We start from the raw sequence: 20,496 nt of genomic DNA on the forward strand, positions 1-20,496 counted from the left end.
AAGTCCCTACGAGGGCTGCCTGCCACTCCAATTCACCACTGGTTAGGCATATGGCCCTCTCTAAAATCCCTATGTTAAGCAAACAGCCATGTCACAAGGTTTTCAAGGAGAACCACATACCTATATATATATATATATATATATATAAGAGCTAACTTCTAACACAAAACCAAACAACAAACTTCTCTCTTATATTCTAAACAAGCAATAACTGTTTGTCATTATTAATGTAGGTATTAACCTAGGTGCGCATATGATTAAAAATGGTGTCTAAGATAAAAATTTGAAAGAAAAATTTGACATTTATGAACACAAAAATAGTGATTAAATGTACATTTTCATTTAATATGAGGGTCCTACGTTAAATAAGGCAAAAACCTATGTTAGTATGTAATATAATATTGATATCATTGAAGAGAAATTTTGAAGGCATAATTTTTTGCAACACCTTATGTCGCAACTTTGATATGGTTCACTGTGAGTTGTAGAGAAAAGTGACAAATCAATGAGAAAGTAACAATCAACCATTCACAGTTAGCCACATCAGAGTTGTGGCACAAAAGTTGCATTAAATGATATACCATCTTGTAAGGTACAAATAAACACAAGTGCTTGCCTGCCGTTGCTTAGACTAGGGGCAAGAGAAAGTAGCCCAAAAAGATGACATTTCCATAAATAGAATTAATATTCAAATTGGAGCATTTCCCAGTTAAAAATGAACTATGAAATCTATCCTCTATACTCCTTGACATACCTTTCTCTAAATGGAGAAAACCTGCACCCTATACTCTATGACTTTATACAACTTTGAAAATATTTACAAGGCAAAGCAGCTGAAAATTTGCTGAAGCAGAGTCTTATAGTAACATTGCAATGCCTTTTTTTACTTTATGTCATCAGCTTGGCTCGTGAGCCCAAAAAGCATCTGGATCTGGACAGAAGAGGGAAAAATCTTCAATTTCAAGATTTGCAATGTGCCAGTTGACGAAACGAGCTTGTATTGACTTGAATATCAGAAGGATGGTTGGCAAAAGCCACCATTTATCATCCTCCCTGTCAGCAAATACAATTAAAAGCTTTTAAAACATTTGACCAAAGGAAGAAAAAATTTCTTAAAAACAATAAAAAAGACGCCAAGAAAGAAGAAAGCCTAAACACCAAAATATAGCCCAATCATTTTTGAAAGAGAAAGAAACTTTGGTATTTAAGGCAGAAGTACATATAGGCTGATTTTTATACATGTGAGACCAACAACACATTTTCATCCAAGATAGTGATTTATGTGATTATTGACTAGGTCACTTAAATATCCTATAGAGCATAGGGTAAGAGTTCAGCCTTGAAAAAAGCAGTTATGCAAGTTCTTATTCATTATACCTACAGAGCAGGAAATCAGTTTGCAAACTGTGTTGCTAAACACAGGTCAATTGTGGAAAGATATGAGAACAAGAAAATCTACTCCTGACCTGGGATGTTGTCCTAGATCCCAATTGTGATTTTGCAAAAAATTTGAGTTATTTGCTAAATATGGTTTTGTAATATGAAATTAAAAGGCTCACCTTCTAGTTGTGGATGCACTTGACTTGTCAGGTGGCTGGAGAGAGGAAAATCCGTAACGAAAAATGCCACAAAGGAAAGCCACAGCCTGCAGAAGACAGTCATTACATGACACTATCAAAGATAATAGATATGACCAGAAGATTACAAATATCTACACTATGAGCCTTTTCAACTGTGTTTAGAACTGCACAAATAATAGCCCACTGTCAGCCCCGTAATCATTTATAGCAGGGAAGTAGCAAATGTATCTTTTACATCCCAGTAATCATTTGCAATGACTATGATATAAAATTGTTCAAGAATGAAAAATAAGTAAACGTGGCAGAAGATTGACAAGTCTGCACTCTGCAAAGCACAGTTCTATTGTGCAAACCAGCTTATAGGTTTCATATGAAAGATTTTCATGAACTAAACTTCAAAAATTAAAATTATGTTAATATACAAATGTACTTTTTGCTGCAATTCTATCTTTAAATTATACATGTTAATAGATCAAGGGAAAAACTGAGATGTAAGCAAAATAATGGAAATTCAAAAACGAACCAAAAAAAAGATGTTGGTATGCAAACTTCTCAACTACAGAAAATTATATAACCAATCACCTAAAATTATGCCACAACAGTAAGAAGCATGAGTAGCCTGTATCACAAACTATACATAAATACGTGGCATGAGATGTGTTTCAAGGTTGAAAAATGTCAGAATAGCAATTGTGGACTAAGTTTGGCTCCAAACATGTTTAGAGCCTTAAACGTCAACCCCCAGATGACATGTCATTTTCATGTGCAATGCACATAACTCACTTAACCACACTTAATCCAACCAAGCAAGGATATGTCATCTCCCTTTGGAGGTTGAAGCCTAATGCTCCAAACATGTTTGGAGCCAAACTTACTCCACAATTGCTATTCTGACATTTTCCCACCTTGAAACGCATGTCATGCCACATATAGTTTGTGATACAGGCTACTCTCTTCTTCTATAGAAAGCATTACATCTCTTTCAATAGAAGACTAATTCCTATTCATAGTAGAACTTAGATTTCTTAAGACCCTAATAAAAGTTGGACACCTTGGGCTTTTATTACTAAGCCCAACTAAATAAAACCCAAAATAAGAACCAATGGACCATTAGCACAGGTATCCAGAAATTAGGAAATCACAAAATAGCCCCTGAAAAGGGCTCTTCTTTATAAAGGTTCCTATGTTATAATAAAAATGTAAGCCAAATTTATTAAGTTGCTCCTCACTGGCACTGATAGGAAAAAAGAAAAAAAGGAAGGCAATTGGTCAAGCTCTTGTTAAAAGTACCAGGTACTTGGTATAACTTACAATATTTGACAGAGATGTAGCATTCCACAATGCATAAATACGTGCAAGTGAAACTCTTCTAGGTTCTTTACTGAATAAGGCATTTAATCCAGCTGGAAAGGGACAAAGTAGTGATAGGGGAAGAATGAGCAACACAGCAAGGAAAGCCCCAATAGAGATCCAATAGAACTGAAGCAACATAAGGAGGGTGACAGAAAGATCTGACAAGAGCATGACAGTGATCAACAGCTGCAGGCTGTCCTGAAACACAGCAATTTCAAGTATTAGAAAGCAGAATTACTCAGTAAATTGTAGCGGTGATAGACGTATTATCATCAAAGTACCTGACGACCAACAGGTCTTGTATTGTGCAATAAGAGAGAAAGGGGAAAGAGAAAATCCCTTTTAAAATCTAATGATCTCAATGTAACATCATTTATGAGTCCTCCATTAATTCCCCTAGTTATCCTTTTAAGAGAAAATGCTTGACTTGTATGAGCCCAAGTTTTCTGCTTAAGACTTTCTCTTGGAGACGCAACCTTTTTCCTGAAACATTATTCAATAAATCACCAAAAGAGTCAACTTATAGTTTTCATTGTTGGACTAACAAATATATATTCTGGACTAAAGAATCAATTAGATCCTTTGATATCGTGGGCATTCACTGGAGACTAGGAGGACAGAGAAATTGCTATTTATCCTAACCACAGATGATGTCAATGAATGAAGTATTAAGTCTACCCTTTTGATATCATTGTTGAAAGATAAACTGTTATATTTCCCTTAGACACAGATGAGTTTAATGCCATTAAAAATCTACATCCATAGGCAGTATTATTTGTTAGAATAATGTTTAAATGATTAAATCACCAGTTTCCAACAGTTTAAACTTAGGGACAAGTGGTAGTTTATCATGGTTTCAGAGGAGAAGGTCCTACATTTGAATCTTGTCTCCACCAATTCATTTCTTCTTTTCTTTTCTCTGTTTTTCTTGTCTCTCTACTTAAGGACAAATAATCATATCTACAACATTTTCCATCCCCATAAAAAATTTCCTCAGCAACGAATGCAGAAAACTGTCTCTGAGGTAGGCTGCATGAATGGCATAGAATAGAAGGCATAGTTGTCTCTTGTCACCAGAGTAAGAAAGTAGGTAATCTACAGATAGTTGCTAGTTGCATGCATTTGAAACAGGTACTAGGTGATATAAACTATTATATGGATAGTTTATGATGTATTAGTCTTGCAATGTGCAAAATCTATGGTGCAAGATGTATAGGAACTGTAGGTAAAAGCTCTGGTTCAAGCAATCGTGCAACCACTTAAAGTTACCTTGTAGAGTCATCACTACTGTCCAATAAATCAGGTTGGAGCATATCTTGAAAATAATAATCACCAAATGCTACCAAAATACCCAGCTGATAGTAACCGGAAGCTGTTGCTTGAAACCATCCGAGCTCAATTTTAATCCCATGGAACTCAAGCTGAGGGTTTGCATGACTATTTATCCAGTCAATAACAGGTATAAGTGCAGAACGGATGGAGCAATGCCTCACTGTCCTCAACTGAGCATTCAAACCAGCAACCAAACGTGTCCAAACAGTTGCTGGAACATGCTGGGAAACAAATACAGTTTTCTTTTTGTCAGATATAAATATTAAAAATTATATTTAGAGACACCAAAAAAGAAATAATTTTGAAGCTATTTAAAAGATCATAAACAACCAAGAAACCTGGCCAAGAAGATTGGTCAACAATGTATCACTGTGAAGATTATAAGGTGACATATAGCTTCCAGCCCCACCAAAAATTATACACATAGGGAATCTCTTCTGAATAATTGATACCATGTCCAATCGCTTCTCATCACCTCCTAGGAAAAAATCAATGTATGCCACCATCAAGTCTGGTGTTGCCCCAACCTGTATTAATGTCCACTCGTATTAACTCATGTTAAAGAAAATGAAATTTTGCAAAGTTCAAAACTGAATGGAAATCCACACTTCCAAGGGATATTTTGTATATAGTTTTAGCAAACTAGTGAGGATTACAGACACATGCCTCTTGTTTGCTGACTGTCCAGGACAAATAGAGGAGGTGACTTCCTAGACATTTTAGAAATAATTAACCCCTCCAGAGATAATGGATATGATTAGTATCTACATTTATTTGACACAAAAAAATAGAAAATAAAAAACCTAAAGAGGAAATGAGATAGAATCCAAGCAGTATAACAATATTTAATGACATTTAGAATGTCCTATAACCTGTAACACTAACGAACATCAGTGGATACAATAAGGACTCTCAGAATTTTTTTTTTACCTCTTTACAGTTGACCACTTACATTTCAAAAGCCCACTAGCCAATAAGTTGAACAAGAGTAATCATTGACACAAGTTGATGGTGGGCATTAATATTGCCATGTGTTACAAAGAGAATTCATGTTTCAGTGACAATGTTTGTGTCGCAGTCAGTCTCTCAGATTTTATCATATGACTCACATAGGTGTGTGACACTCATAACCACAAAATGTAATGTATGTCTCATTAAGCAAAAATCTGGAATCAAGTTTTGGTGTCCTGATTTAGAGATGATGTAAAGCAAAAGATAATCAGATGATCCAAACCCATTCAATAAGGTATAGATACATTATTACGTAGTCCATTGTTCCAAACTCGTCAAGTGAACACATGGCTTGACTGGTAAAAAGGTAAACAAAGAAGACAAAAAAAGTTGAACTTCTCACTTGAGTAAAAAGATAACTCACAAAATTTAGAAGCAAGTCAAGTCAAAATTTTGAGAAAATATATCAAAATCAAGGCATCAAAGAAAGAAATTTTTTTCTTCCTTCACATTGTGTTTGGATGAAATAATTGGTAATTTTTATAGAAATTTTAAAATCATTGGATTTACAATCCCATCAATTACTAATTTTATTGATTAGCACATATAAAGAAATCATATTCATCTAAACTAAGCAAAAACTACATAAACAATATATAATTATCAAATCTAATGAGAGTTGGTATCGAAAAAAAAAATCTGAAAAATTTAGCCTGAGTCTGCAATGAACACAAGTTATATGTGGGACAATGTGTGACACACAAGAAAGAGTCAACTGGATAGAATGTGGAAATTATACATATTTTTAGGTGGAATTTGTAATCATAATTTTGCCTCTACAAATTCCACCAAAAAGTTCCATGGAAAATAACAATTTCCATTTCTAACTTGCCAAACTTGAGAATTGCAGATAGCATAATTGAAAATACTGACTTAACCTCAGATTCTGGTCAATCGTTCCTAACCCAAACAAATGGTAAATGATTTTGATATCCAGAAGATAAGAATTTGAATCTATTTATTTGAATACACTTTTTATTTGAGAATCTATAACCTAAAATCTTTAGTGATGATATTACCAGACTGAAGAATCATACAACTACCACCAAGCCTTTAGTCTCAAAATTTTGGGATCAGCTATGCATTCTCAACAGGGTCAGCCACATGTATACTTTTTTGCCATTCTATTCTAAGATTGAAGAATCATATATGTAGATATTAGCTACGCATGTATACATCATGTCCAGGTCGTCATGGGTTGCCCCCTGACTAAATCTAAGGTGACTCCCAGTCAAAATATACTAGACTCTATCAACTTTGGGGTCAAGTGGAGTTTTAAAACACTGGAATATCAATACCTTATCTCACAATAAAGCTCAAATAATCCAACTAGCTGGTCTTGCACCACTGCAAACTGGATGTCTTAATTTTTTTGGTAAGTTCAAATAATCCAAAAGTTCTTTCCTTTCTCTGTTTTAGACTTACAACTATCCCTGGAGGTGATCTTATAAACAAATGGGAGTGCTGAATTATGAACACCATCCAGCAAGTGGTATTTATTAGGGAGTGCTGAATTAATATCACAGCAAAGTTTTAAACTCCATTTTGATGAATGTTTTAGTCTGTCCATTGGAACAAAATATTTTGGTACCGTCACATTTCTATGTACTGTTTCAAAGTTACTGTTATCTATACATAGTCTGTATATTCATAAAAGAAACCAAAAATATGCAGTCTATACTCTAGGCAGATCATTCCAGGCTGATATGCATATATCATCCAGAACTACCAAAATAGGCTGAAATGGCCAAAACATACTACAGATTGGAAATTTCAGCAAGACAGAAAATAGGGGGGTTGGTATACTGTTTTGCTTGCTGATAAAAAGAATTTCAGCTGTAATTACCAGGTACAAAACTTAATTTAAAACTTTGCATAACACAAATAAATTGGCTCTAAACCAATAAACACATAATAAGTCAAACCTTCATCCCTTTGTATAGGGCTCGGGATCTACATGAGCGCAGACATGAATGATCATATTCAGACTTCACATATTCCTGAAGGCGATGAATTTTTTTTCTTCGACGCCACTGCTTCCAGGACCAGGCACAAGGATATGCGAGAACTGAAAGTATGCTGTGAACTGACCCTTCCCACCAATCATATGCAGAAACAGAGTTAATCTCATCAATAAATCTGTTAAATGCATCTTCATACCTGCATAACAAGAAGGGTTGTACATTACAGATAAAATTTTAGGATATAAGACAAAGAAAATTGATGCTAACATAATATTGTTCTATCTTATGGGCTTCATAGTTTGTACTGCTTTTTAATCAAAAGGTGTCACTAAGAAGCGTATCTTGGAATAAAAACTACTCCAATTTCATGATGCCAAAAGAGCAATTACAGTTTTCTTCCCAACTAAACCAAAATCATCAGAAAAAGAGTTGAACTCTGATGACTAATATCAAGTTGGCTGAGTTTACTAGGGTCAAGAGGATTTTCTTGCCATTTGGCCTGATTTTACAAAAAATTTCGTTAGTTGACAAGTTTTGCAAACTAATTTGTTAAGTAGCACATCGAGTCTTAGAGACTCAAGTTTGCTTTAAGAAACTTGAGCCATTAAGGCTCAAGTTCCATGTGGATAAAAAATCCACATCAGCCTCTGCCAGAGCACCAAAACTGAGTCTCTTTAGACTCAAGTTTCTTCATTAAACTTGAGTCTCTGATTCTTGAGTTGTTACTAAACAAATATGCTTGGCTTTGATGCTACATAACGAAAATGTTAGAACAATCAGGCTAAATGGCAAAAAATTCCAGGTCAAGACATTCAGAAATATCACATATGACATTAATCTCAGATTATGCCTATATCCTTTATAACTTGAAATGTTTTCTTACACTACTTCAATAATTGCATTGGGAGGAGAGTAAGGAAGATGCCACGGTTCTCTAAACGTGTTGGGGCCCATGAAGTACATTCTGTGAACATGGCTTTGAGTTTCTTCCGCTCTGGTTCCACGCACCTAGGTTTAAGTATATGATAAACAAATCAGATTTGTAAAATGCTGAAGCAGGCCTAGTAATCGCTGCAGGCAGCATAAGCTGAAACAAATGAAAGTCTGTTATAATCAACAATGTACCTCTGACAAAGAAAGAAGGTATGGAAAAGGGTGATGACAGTGGTGTTCAATTGAATTTTCCCTGTGATAAGAAGCTGACCCAACTACTTTGATTCTCAAAACATTTAAGAACAGAGCTAGAAGCACCAAAATGCATGACAACAGAAGAGCAAAAGGGCAGGGGCCCCCAAAAGTATACATCAGCTCCTCAAGAGGTGTATAGCAATTTGGCATCCTATACTTGTCGGATATACATTTATAGGGACATGATGGCTGACTTACTCCTCCTGAAAAAAGTGCTCTCAAGTGAGATGTGGGCCAAAAGAAAAGTGAGAGAGAGAGAGAGAGAGAGAGAGAGATTATAGCAAAATTACCTCTCACATATATGAAATTAGCACGGTTGGGAAGAAGATCAAGAGAACATGGTGTGCAAAGATGTTCATCAGAGCCCTCAACATCTTTGTAAGTACCAATGGGGCATTCCTATACAACATTTCATTGCCAAAAGCTTTTATGTAATAATAATAAATAACAGACATATACAACCAAGGAATATCTAAATAATGTATATGGAGTAAGAAGTAAGACGTGAACATTTATACTTGCTCGATAAATCTTGCATATATAAAATACATGCTACACATGCCCGCTTGGTTACACATACATCTAAACATTTCTAAACATATGAAAGTAGTCTTATTTCATGGTAACCTCAGATCATATGTACTCCTTCCAGCCTAGTAATCTAAGTCATATACTTCCATTTGAGTAATTAATGTTTCACAGTTGAAACCAACAGATAATTACATAGTGAATTCCTGTAGTTTGGCATTAACATAAGTAGCCCACCCCAAAGGAAACCATGTTTTAACTTCTTAAAAACAGTTAGCAACACTTATTGGAATTAGAATAATGAGAGAAAATATGATGGCAGGCTAGAGAGAGTGCTCTTAATGAGACTGATCCTACCTCCCTCGGACAGGTAAAGCTTTTTCCACCCTACTAACCGCTTCTCCATCCTTATTCCTTACAAGTATTGGGTCCCTAATAGCCTTGGATTTAAACCAAGAGCCCTACGGTAATCCAAATACTTCCTGGGCAAAGTAGAAACTCCGCACTCCAATTTGCTGCTAGCTCCTCAATACCTGGAACCACTCCAACAGGAACCATCTCAGTCTTGGATAAATAAATCTTTAACCCAGAAACAGCTTCAAAGCACAACAATATACACTTCAAATACCCTATTTGATCCGGCTCAGGGTCACATAGAATTAATGTATCATCAACAAACAAAAGGTGAGATATCATTACATGTGCATTCTCCTTCCCTCTAACTTCAAACTACTGAAGAAAATGGCCATCAACTGCTCACACCATGAGTTTGCTCAAAGCCTGCTTACTTTAACAAACAACAAGGGGGAAAGTGGATCAACCTAGTGGAGACCCCTTGAGCTATCAAAAAAACCACTAGGATTACCATTGATCAATATGGAGAAATGAGCCGTGGATATGCAAAACTAAATCTAGTTTCTCCACCTACTCAGGAAGCCACAGCAAAACTAAATCCAGTTTCTCCGCCTACTCAGGAAGGCACGCCGCTCTAACATGTATAACAAAAACTTCTAGCTAACATGATCTTACGCTTTTTTGAGATCCAACTTTCAAATAACTATCCACACATTTGCAATTAAGGAAGAATCCAAGATCTGTCTCACTTGTGTAAAACATTTTGAGTCTGGGATATCAAACCCCAAACCAACTTCAATATTTTAGCTAGCACTTTAGCCACAATCTTATAGACGCTACCAATAAGGCTGACCGGCCTATAATCTTTAGCATCTAAAGCCCCCATATTTTTTGGAATAAAAGAAACTTCAACAATCAGGCATCCCTCTTCCTCCATTCATTTAGCACCAATAAATGTTTCTTCCATACTGTCACATCTCCAAAAGTCTCCTTACTCCTATTTCTCATATTGTCTTCCAAGGAGTTGAGTTTCAAAGCCAAAATATAACTAAGAGACCCATGGTAGTGATAACTCCCCCACCAATTTCTCACTTTATCCACAAAGCCCTCAGTTCTTAACGACATATTTTCAAATGTAAATAAGCCCTTGCCCTTGTTGATATCATTACCATCAAGTAAAATGGGAAAACGGTTTGAATATGATCTTTGAAGAAATCTCTGATTCAAATAGTGAAATTGTTCTTCCAAATCTAGTGAGATCAAACATTTGTCCAACCTGGGCATTGATGGTTGACCATGATTGTTTGACCAAGTTTAAACACTTTCCTCCAATGGTAAGTCCATTAGGCTATGTTCTGGAATAAATTGCAGAAAAATGCCACATCCTTACCATTGTTCTTAATGCTCCTCCTTTTGCTTGGAAAAGGAATTATGTTGAAAGCCTCCCCATGCACCAACCAACTATATACCCTTGCCCATTCTTCCCAAAGCTGCTATCTATTTGCATCTGCATTAGGATCATACACTCCAAAAAAAGTCCATTCAAAACCATCAACCACATTTTGAAATCAAGAATAAACTGAAAAATTACTTACTGCCTCTTCAAGTTTATCTATGACTCTTGTATCCTACATCAGCATAATTCCACTTGATGCTCCAATCTCTAAATTTATTGTCAGCTGTCTAGCATTTATTATGTGTCTTTGACTAGTCAGGCATTGCTTCTCTTATTAATAAGTAATAATCTGAAGAAAACTGGCTATTTTTGACAGAAAACTAATATTATTTCTGGGGTTACTGACTCCCTTTTCTGCCTTATAGGCTTTATCTGCTGTTTACAGCAAACACGTCATCTTTGCTGCCTTATTCAGGCTGCAAAACTATGGTACAAACTGTGGGTGAAAAGATACAGTCTGCCCTCTTGATCAATTTATTGAGAGAGCAAACACATCTTTCCACATCTTCCCTAAATTGAATTCTTGGATGTGTCCTTGAGCCCATGACACAGAAGGGTTCATCTGGCACTTGAGTATTTGTGCTGTTCTCTAAAAACAATTGCTTAGGGAACCTTTTTCTAACCTTTTAAGCCTGCAATAGTAACCTAGAGAGGGGCAGTTACAGTCTCCTCTCATCTATAATGATAAAGAAGAAGAAAATTATCCTCATGAAAAAATGAAGATACACCAAGCTTTCCAATTTAACAGCCCTTGATAATGATAAGTTAGTAACAGGTAATAAAACTACAATTGAGAATCTTAAAAGATCAAAGAAAATGTTACAGCTCCTCATAGAATGTAAAGGGAAAAAAATGCAAGTATTACATGACGCTACAAGTGATGTAGTTTCTCAGTATAACAACATGGATGCATGTTTTCAATATTAAAGTCAAGTGTCAAAGAAAGCCAACCTCGCAGAAAGTACCATAGAGGCCCTGAGGGCATTTTTTTCCAGTAATTGTGCCCTCCTCCCCATAAAGACCACCATTGTCCCCAGCACCTCCGCTGTTAGACATAAGTAATATGCTGTTATTACCTGGACTGGACTTTTTAAGATCTTTTTAAAACCATACCAATATTTATCATTCAAGTTTGTCAATTGTAACATAAAGAGTTCTAAAATGATGCCTTCAGGCTAAAAAGGAAAGGTTTTGACTTGAGATAGAAAGGGCATTTCATTGATAAAAAGCATTACAAATAAAAATTTAAGGCATCTGGACAGAAGCTATTTTCTTCTAAGGTGATGCAGAAAACCAAATCTATATGGCCTTTCAGCATTATTTTTTTATTAAACCTTCACTCACTTAACAGTGGCACCATCAATTCTTTAATAGTTCACAGGTAGCTAATTGTTAAGATGATTCTTTCCTAAGGTAAATTGTGGGGTGGGGGGGGGGGGGTTTTTTTTCTCTCAGAAAAGATGCTAAGGATATAGAAATTGTCACATAAAAAATCACCATTGGCTGAAACACCAAGACTGCACACAATTAAGAGTTTATCCTGATTGATGGGGGTGTCAGAAAATAAAGTCTGCATAAAATTTTAAATTCTTGAATAAACTCCTATTGAATAATTTCAACAGATAATATGCTATGAGAATTATTTGGATAAAAAATAGTTAACACCATAATAAAAAGAATTCACTTAACATTATCTTTATCATCATGTGAAAAAAAATTATTTTTGATAGGTAAATATGAAAAAAAGGCAAAAATACAATTTAAACCCTACAAATTCGGTGAATTGTCATTTTAGTCCACTAAGTTTAAATTTGTCATTCCACTAAGTATAATTTTTTTTCATTTTAGTATGTTATTGTCAATCCTGTCCAGTGCCATTTGAAAAATGCTGTTAATTATTTTATCATGTGAAATGGCATCGTTTTGAAAGAGTTAACAGAGATTTTCAAACAGCAATGGACAGAATGACTGAAATTACAGCACTGTAAGACCACAATGACAAAATAGTTAACAGACTACAATGTCTAAATTTAAACTTAGTGGACGAAAATGACAATTCACTAAACTTATAGGGTTTACATTGTACTTTTGCACTTGTTTCTTTTTATGATCATGGATTTTTAGACTTCATGGAATCCTGGCACAATACTTAGCTGATTTTCTGTTTCTTTTCCCCTCTCCTCTTCTCTCTTTCTTCTGTACACAACTACTGTACTGGGATTGCTTTTTATTAATAAATTTATTTACTGATAAAAAAATAAAAATAAAAAAAAAAGATTCCTTTATAGATTAATTTTGGCTTAGAAGAATGTTACAAATTTTGGATAAATTCAAGTTGGGGACTGTCTTTATGTTTCTTCCCACTGTCATGTCCCAGCCTGAGCAACTCCTGTGTTCCACAGCAGCTGAGGTCATCATGTTTAATAATCAAGGTCCTGCCACAGCGGCAATGGACAAAGTGCTTGCTTGGTCTAGTTGGATGCAATCTCAATATGACCAGGGGTACATAATGTCCAATTCAATCTTAGTTTCCTCCAAAAGTCTATGGACGGCAAATATATAAACTACAGATATTTACGTATTGCTCCACCATAAAAGGACAGAATTTTTTTTAGCTGAGAAAGAGTATTCTGAGTAACCCTCTACATCCAACACAAAAGAAAGCCTCTACAGAAAAAAATACTCTTTCTATTACTTGTTTTATGAGTCCAAAGACCCATGGAATCTCATACTAAATAACATGCATACTGTTGTGTTGTCGAGTAATAAAATATCATGGAATAATATATTGAAACAGTTTCATCCCCTAATGCCCATTTCATATTTCAGCTGACAAGGAAATAAAAAAATCTGCAGATATGTTAGCACAAGTACATGCACTAACCTAAAATTTATCTACCAATATTTAAGTCATTTATCATAATAATAGGCATACCGACTATTTATGGAGCCATTTATACTTGCAACTGGAGTATATTCATCCCCAACATCTATCTTACACCAGTGAAAATGAACTCTCCCACCACCACCCCCACCACCGCCTAGAAGACCACCGTTGCCCCCAACAACAGATAAAGACGAGTTCTCAGAAAGCCTGAGCTCTTGAAGGAAAAGGAGGACTGTCCCACCAGAACCTCCACCAAGTCCACCAATCAAAGAACCATTTCCATTTCCTGCCATTCTGCGAAAGCTTTCACCATCAGCCCTCAAAGATCCATAAATATCAAGCCTTAGGAGCGGCCACTGGATGGATCCCATCACTAGCAAATATGAAAAATGAACTCTTAAACATGATAAAGGTGGTGGCATTAAAAGATACAAGACCTAGGCATAACATTTAACTTACATGTTATTGATGTAAAAATTGGAGGCTCATTAATTTTAAACATAACACATCCCATTTACTTAATCAAAAGGCAGGAGAACGTTTTGGTGGAAAACTGGGGTTAATTTAGAAACATTACCAATCATTCCTCCTCCAACCACATGTCCGTACAACTGATCAGGGCCTTCAGTTCCACTTCCCAATTCACAGGGGAGATCAGCATCACCATATTTGTTACCTCCAGTGCTCACCCTCCCATTGAAATACCCAAAGCCCCCTCTGCCCCCATGTCCAGCACCACTGCCAGCTCCATTTGAATAGTTTCCCTTTCCAATACCTCCACTGCAACCTGGAAAAGGACCTCCATCTATTAAAGAAAAATATGTACAGCAAATCCTTTTTCCAAGAAATTGACAAGTTGTTAGTATGAATGCATTATGACCTTGCAACAATGGAACAGAAAAAACAAGGAGTCAACAATCTAAACAACTTTATTCTTGCAATACACTCTTTTACCTAATTCTGAAGCAGTCATCACACCACCAGTATCAATAATGACAGTCCGTGCCCTGTGGATGTGAATAATACTTCCTCTGATAAGTCCATTCACAAGAAGGTCCTCAACACGACAGATCTGTCAAGGGTCAGAAGATACCATTGCCTGTTACATAATGATACATGCAATAATACAAATTGGTCTTCTTATGGTAACTTGTCATTAAAAACATTTTCCAGGCAATAGCTTTAAAGATACAAGAAGCACTTAACAACATAAAAAAGTCTTTGAGAAGAGAATAAGGACCAATAGCAATCCAAATATGGGCAATGGGCCAAACATGGATCCTAACTTGAATAAAGATATCCAAACTCAATTCAATATATCACCATTTCTTTATTAAAACAAACGTAATGGCAGTGGTTGGGTATGAAGAGCTCAATGGAGGGCACATGATGCACAAAATTAGGAGATGATTAAATGTCTCCCTATTCTCCTTGCACATGCAGTACCAACACCTCCTACTACAGATCCTAAGTATGCTGATTGGAGAGCAGATGGTACACAGATTAGGAGTGGTTTGTGGAACAGTATGAAGAGCTGTAGTTTAGCTTTTTGGCCCACTGCAAAACTTGTGTAAGAGTTGCATTCTAGTGTTAATAACCTCCAACATATTTATGATCTTCATCAAAACTACTTCCCCATTACTCTTAATGATCTCTCTTTAGAGGATTATTATGCAAAGTTTAGACTTTAGAGGTATACATAAAGAACTCGAACCTCTACCAACGTATCTCTACTGATAATAAAAAGCTAAGAGACTGTATGCGTGTAGCTTATTTTCTCTCTGGTTTACCTCCAACTTTGACCCAGTGGAGACACATATTTTGCATGGTAAGGAACTTCCATCTTTAGGCAAAGTATTTAGTTGACTTAGACAAACCTCCTTATTTGAGTCTAATTCTATTTTACTATCCACTGAGAAATACGCTTTTTCTGTTGGTATGGGAGGGTGGTAGATTCTCTAAATGTGGCTTATGAAGGTCGTGGTTGTGGAGGTCGAGAAGAAGGGGGAGTCATGATAGAGGATAAGATCCTCACAAATGCACTTATTGTCATGGAGAAAGTAATATTGTAGATTTCTATTGGATTTTTGTTGGGATCTGCATTGTAAATCACTCAGCTCATCGGGTCAGCCTTCAAGAGGAAAAAACATACTTCACATCAAATTACACTGAAACATCAATAGTATCCATCCCTGAGGAAAACTACCGTTAGTGTCCATGCAGTCTAATTTCGTTGAATCAAATTCAACTGCTACTTTGGTTCAGACAAAGGAAATTGGTATGATTGCTATAGGAGCTCAGTAACTGATAAGTTTACCAAAGCTTTGCGTAAGATTTGTTTGGATGTGTTATGTAACAAGCTGGGACTATACAATATATACATCCCAACTTGAGGGGGAGTGTTATAAGTTTATATTAAGTTAGAGGCAAAAGAGTAATGTCATTGTAATTTGTAATCACCCAGATATATAAATAATATGTGCGTTTGGGTAAATTACTGTGCCCTAGACTCACTTCCCAAGACAATAAACATCTTACAAATTAAATTGTAAATGATGTTTTAAGGTCGTCGTTTGACTGTTGAGGCTACTCTACTCTTATCCGCACTCTCAGCCTTTTGGAATTTCTAGATCTACTTAATTTTAGATCTCAATTACCTTTGATTTTTTTGGGTTTCTCTTGTATATTCCAGTACATTAGGATATTCCCTTTCTTTTAATAAATTTTATTTCTTTTTTTAATAGATTAGATAGGTAAACAGCACTTCATCATGTGATACCTGTTTACAATTTAAAACATCAAGGCGCATACTGCTGCTAAAACAGTACAATGGTCAAATTGAAACTCTTATTTGCAAGGCTCGTGACAATGATGGCCAGCAAACAATATCAGAATTCCATAATGGAGCCACTTGGACATGAGTTTTCCAATGCGTTAATTTCAATATAACACTATATGATTGATGCTGGGAAGGTTAAAAGTGATAAAAATATGACTCTTACTTGAAGTGAAAAGGAGAGTGTATAATTGACATGGCAATCATCTGGTGGAGTTATCAAATCCACAGGGCATGTCTGACTCTCACAAAGGGACTTTGTTACCCTACAAAAAGGTATTCAAATTTAAAGATTTGGAAGATCGTCCAATACAAAATCAAAGAAACAAAATCAGAAGTCCTTAAAAAATGAATCACAACTTCATACTCACATGCTTCTACCAGCACTATCATCCAATGGAGCCTGAAGTAAAGAACCAGGGCCAACCTGTCATGAGCAATGAATTTTAAGAAAGCTTCAACTAAAGGGAACCCAAAAAAAATTAATCAATTAAACGGACATGAAATATAGACTAATACATAGAAAATTTCCATACATGAGTTGAACTAGTACAAACCCACAAACAGAATTAGAAAGCTGTAAAGGAAGGTCTGGGAATTTTAGCATTAAATGGGAAGAAGATGTGGGGTTCTTTTTTTTGAAGTGGAGGGGGATATCTTTCAGCTAGTTATGTTCTCCAATATAAACATAAATAAATAAAAGGATAGGGTAAGAAGTACTTCCATGATCTGAAAAGCATTTTCTTTTATCACTAACAGGTGAACAAAGAAACTGTATTTCACTCGCATATTTGATATTTTTCTTCCTAGCAGGAAATGCTACCTTTACCTCCCCCCCCCCCCCTAAAAAAAAAGTAAAGTAAAGCAGATCAACCATTTTCCCAATTGCCTGGCCCAGGAATTTAGCAATTATCACACAGTAACCAAAAAAGTACAGCAAGATATTTGAAAATTGTAACTCAAGATTGCTAAAACTTCAGATTTACTAGGGCACCATGGGAAACATTTTGGACTTCTCTCCAAAAAAATTTATTTGATTGGTAAGTTACACATGCACCTGGTAGGTAGGTCTTGAAGTGCCACAACCTTACCCTCCATCCCATTACTATGGGAGGTGGAAGTGCTATGTTGAGCTAAATTTCATTGGCTTTGGACTTTTATCACTTTTGAAAAGAAAAAAGCAATAAATGATTTGAGGTTGATGTGGATCCTCTAAAGAGTGTAAAGCCCAAGTGATCCAATCATGGGTGAGATCTTATACAATTATAAAATTGGGCAGATCTATGCTTACTTTGAGCTTCGAAAATTTTCATACATTACACATTCACACGCTTTGGAAGCATTAAGGTAAAGGGTGTCTAATAATGCAACTTCACCAACAAATTAATACTAACATGACAGAACCTCATCTATGACACATAAGAGTTTGGAGAACGTCACACCATGAATGCACATTGAATTTCAAATCACTACCCCTTAGCTAAACAAACTTGAACAAACATAACAACATATTCAAAGATGTAACCATCCAATGACAAATGTAGCACATTGAATCTCAAACCATTCCCTTAGCTAAACAAACTCGAACAAACATAACAACATATTCAAGATGTAACCATCCAATGACAAATGACAAAAGAAGGGATTACCGCGATTATCAGCAAAATTGGAGTGGTAATGCAAGCGAGTGGCCTCAAGCATTTTGGAAACCTCTTGTGCACTCTCGGAAGCTTGCAAGAAATAATCATCAAGTTCCTTCAATATACTCTTCAACCGAACACTTGATCCCTTTGCTGCCACTCTCCTAAACTCGGGAGGGGCCGTCTTCGCGTGCTCGATTTGCTTCTCCTCTTTATTCTCCTCTTCCTCCTCCACTTTCTCCGGTGTCTTAGGCTCTATATCCACACCAATATCAGGCCCCACATTCACATTCTCACCAAATTGGGCCACACCCACATCCACATTTTCAATATTACCAACATCCTCCTCGGCTAAAGTCGAACCCGGCATATTCTCCATCATGAAGAAATAGTCCCAAGCCCCTTTCGATTCCGGCGTCGGTGGCGTCCCTGGCACCACTTCTTTCTGAGCAAAGCCATTACCATTACTCTTAACATCCCTGTTGTTAACATTGGCCCCATCACGATCATCACCATGATGATGATCATGATCATGATTTTCTTCTTCTTCTTCTTCTTCTTCAGCTATAGAAATGGTATCTCTTGCTCTCCAAAGCCTTCTCGGACCCTTAACATTAACATTAGCCGGCAAACTGGTAGTCCTTTTGATGGGACTTGGGCTAGGAGAGAAGTTAGGTAGCGGAGGAGGCGGCGGAAGAAGGCTGTCCTCAATGGGTGGTGGAGGCGGCGGCGGTGGATTCGAAGCTGACTCTAATGGCTGGTTGTGAAGCCCCTCGTTGTCATTCTCATTTTGGTGAAGTGGGTCTTCGGCCTCGCCGTGGCCGAAGTCACTGAGGGCGGCGCCGGTGTTCTTCAACGCCATGGCGTAGCCAGAATGGCCAGCAGCAAAAGCATTGCGAGCCACCACCGCTTCCTTCATGAGATTCTTCCTTTCCTTGCATCGTGCCACTGACTCCTCGTTGTCTATTCTTGACTGTGCACAACCCATTTTTTTCAGAGAGAGAGAGAGAGAGAGAGAGAGAAAGAGACCCAGATGTGTGAGTGAGGAGGTTTTGTGAGAGAAAGTGAGAGCATGAAAAGCGAGAGAGAGAGAGAGAGGGGAATAGAGCCAAAGCTTGTACAGAGAAGGTGGCAGAGAGAGCAGAGGAGGAGAGTGTATGAGTGAGAGTGAGAGAGAGAGAGGAAAAATAAAAACAGTGTGTTTTTGTTGTTTTTAACTCGCTGGGAGTGTCTGTTTTTACGCTACTCGCTGCTTTTGATTAAGAGGTGTCTTAATCAACATTTTTAAAATAACGGTCACATTTTTTGAGGTCAAACGACGTCGTCTTTCTTCTCGACTGGATATCACTACTATTATGGGGAGTAGTATACTATTTTGAAATTTAATCATAATATGGAAATTTCTGTGTGCTATGGATTTTTACTTTTTTTACTTTTTTTGGCTGCAGATTGTGGGTATGTTGGAATGTAAATTATTATCTTATTTTTTATTGTTTATTTTGTTTTTTAAAATATCATGTTTTCATTTTAATATTTTATGTTTTAAAAGTTTTATTTTGATTCTTTGTGTTCTTTAGTGTAGTATTTCTATTCGACTCTTTACTTTCTAAAACCTTTATTTTGACCGTTCATTTTAATCTTTTATGAAAATGAAAATCTTGAAGCATAAAAAGAATTGAATTAAAAAAAAAATTAAGCAAACTTGAAAGAATCAAAATGAAAATTTTAAAATGTAAAAAATAAATGCAAAGACAAATCAAATATAAAGGATAAAAATGAAGAAAAAAAATCACAAACTTTAAGGGTCAAAATGTATTTTAATCAAATTATAATTATACTTAGTAAAAATAAAATTTTAAAAATTAGAATATATCTAATCAAATAATTAAATAAATAAACCAGTACAAAAAAAAATAATTAAATAAACTAAACAAACCGACCCTAAAAGTAATTTGCTAGTTTTAGTTACTGTTTCCTAGTTGAATTACAGTTGTGGTATGCAGTCACGAGCCCACTAGGGGGGGAGGCTACGCACATAACATGAAGGATATCAAATCATTTAATTCTTGCTTTTTATGAGAATAATTAGCGAGTAATGGCAATTAAAAATTTGTTTTAAAGAGAATTAAAAGTTAAAACATAATTAGTTTACACTCATTTTTCGTTCCAACAAAAAGTTAGATGAGTAAGGGCAAGCTGTGAAGGGACATTTTTGCCACTATTGGAATTGGATGGATGTGAAGCATTCAAATCTAAAATGCATAAATTTGAAAATTGAACGTTATTTGCGCTCGTTGGTGAGTTTAGCATGTCTGCATGATTTATGGTGAAAACTCTTATTATTAGTATTAAAGAAATTTGAAAAAT

At 36.0% G+C, this 20,496-nt stretch overlaps 2 protein-coding genes across 3 annotated transcripts; both read right to left on the bottom strand.

Annotated features, from left to right (window-relative positions):
* Positions 1–648: 648 nt before the first annotated feature.
* Positions 649–16,935, bottom strand: LOC112034708 (uncharacterized). Of its 2 annotated transcripts, XM_065777060.1 has the most exons (16): positions 16,861–16,934; positions 16,656–16,755; positions 14,608–14,725; positions 14,231–14,440; positions 13,702–14,026; positions 11,718–11,811; positions 8,719–8,827; positions 8,366–8,631; positions 8,124–8,248; positions 7,202–7,436; positions 4,604–4,792; positions 4,203–4,486; positions 3,215–3,416; positions 2,892–3,131; positions 1,560–1,645; positions 649–1,053 (listed from the first exon to the last, which is right to left on the bottom strand). In XM_065777060.1, coding segments are annotated over exons 1-16 (2,742 nt in total). In that variant the 5' UTR covers positions 16,863–16,934; the 3' UTR covers positions 649–896. The 2 variants fall into 2 exon arrangements, 1 of the variants encoding a protein (XP_065633132.1); XR_010630301.1 differs by lacking the exon at positions 649–1,053 and having other exon boundaries at positions 2,892–3,126; positions 16,861–16,935.
* Positions 16,936–17,914: 979 nt separating this feature from the next.
* On the bottom strand, positions 17,915–19,341 carry LOC136069016 (uncharacterized). Its single transcript, XM_065777061.1, has one exon. The coding sequence runs from the start codon at positions 19,115–19,117 to the stop codon at positions 18,062–18,064; it is 1,056 nt and encodes a 351-aa protein (XP_065633133.1). The 5' UTR covers positions 19,118–19,341; the 3' UTR covers positions 17,915–18,061.
* Between the last annotated feature and the right edge of the window lie 1,155 nt (positions 19,342–20,496).

Source organism: Quercus suber, unplaced genomic scaffold, assembly GCF_002906115.3.
Source record: "Quercus suber isolate HL8 unplaced genomic scaffold, Cork oak 2.0 scaffold_147, whole genome shotgun sequence".
Classification (NCBI taxonomy): domain Eukaryota; kingdom Viridiplantae; phylum Streptophyta; class Magnoliopsida; order Fagales; family Fagaceae; genus Quercus; species Quercus suber.

Bases quoted from the DNA above. Each gene is read 5' to 3' on its own strand.
- LOC112034708 (XM_065777060.1), bottom strand. The intron at 8,632-8,718 runs GTAATTTTGCTA...CACTTTTTTCAG, and splicing joins TAATTTCATATATGTGAGAG to GAGGAGTAAGTCAGCCATCA. The intron at 4,487-4,603 runs GTTTCTTGGTTG...TTTGTTTCCCAG, and splicing joins TGACCAATCTTCTTGGCCAG to CATGTTCCAGCAACTGTTTG.
- LOC136069016 (XM_065777061.1), bottom strand. From the start codon at position 19,117: ATGGGTTGTGCACAGTCAAGAATAGACAACGAGGAGTCAGTGGCACGA.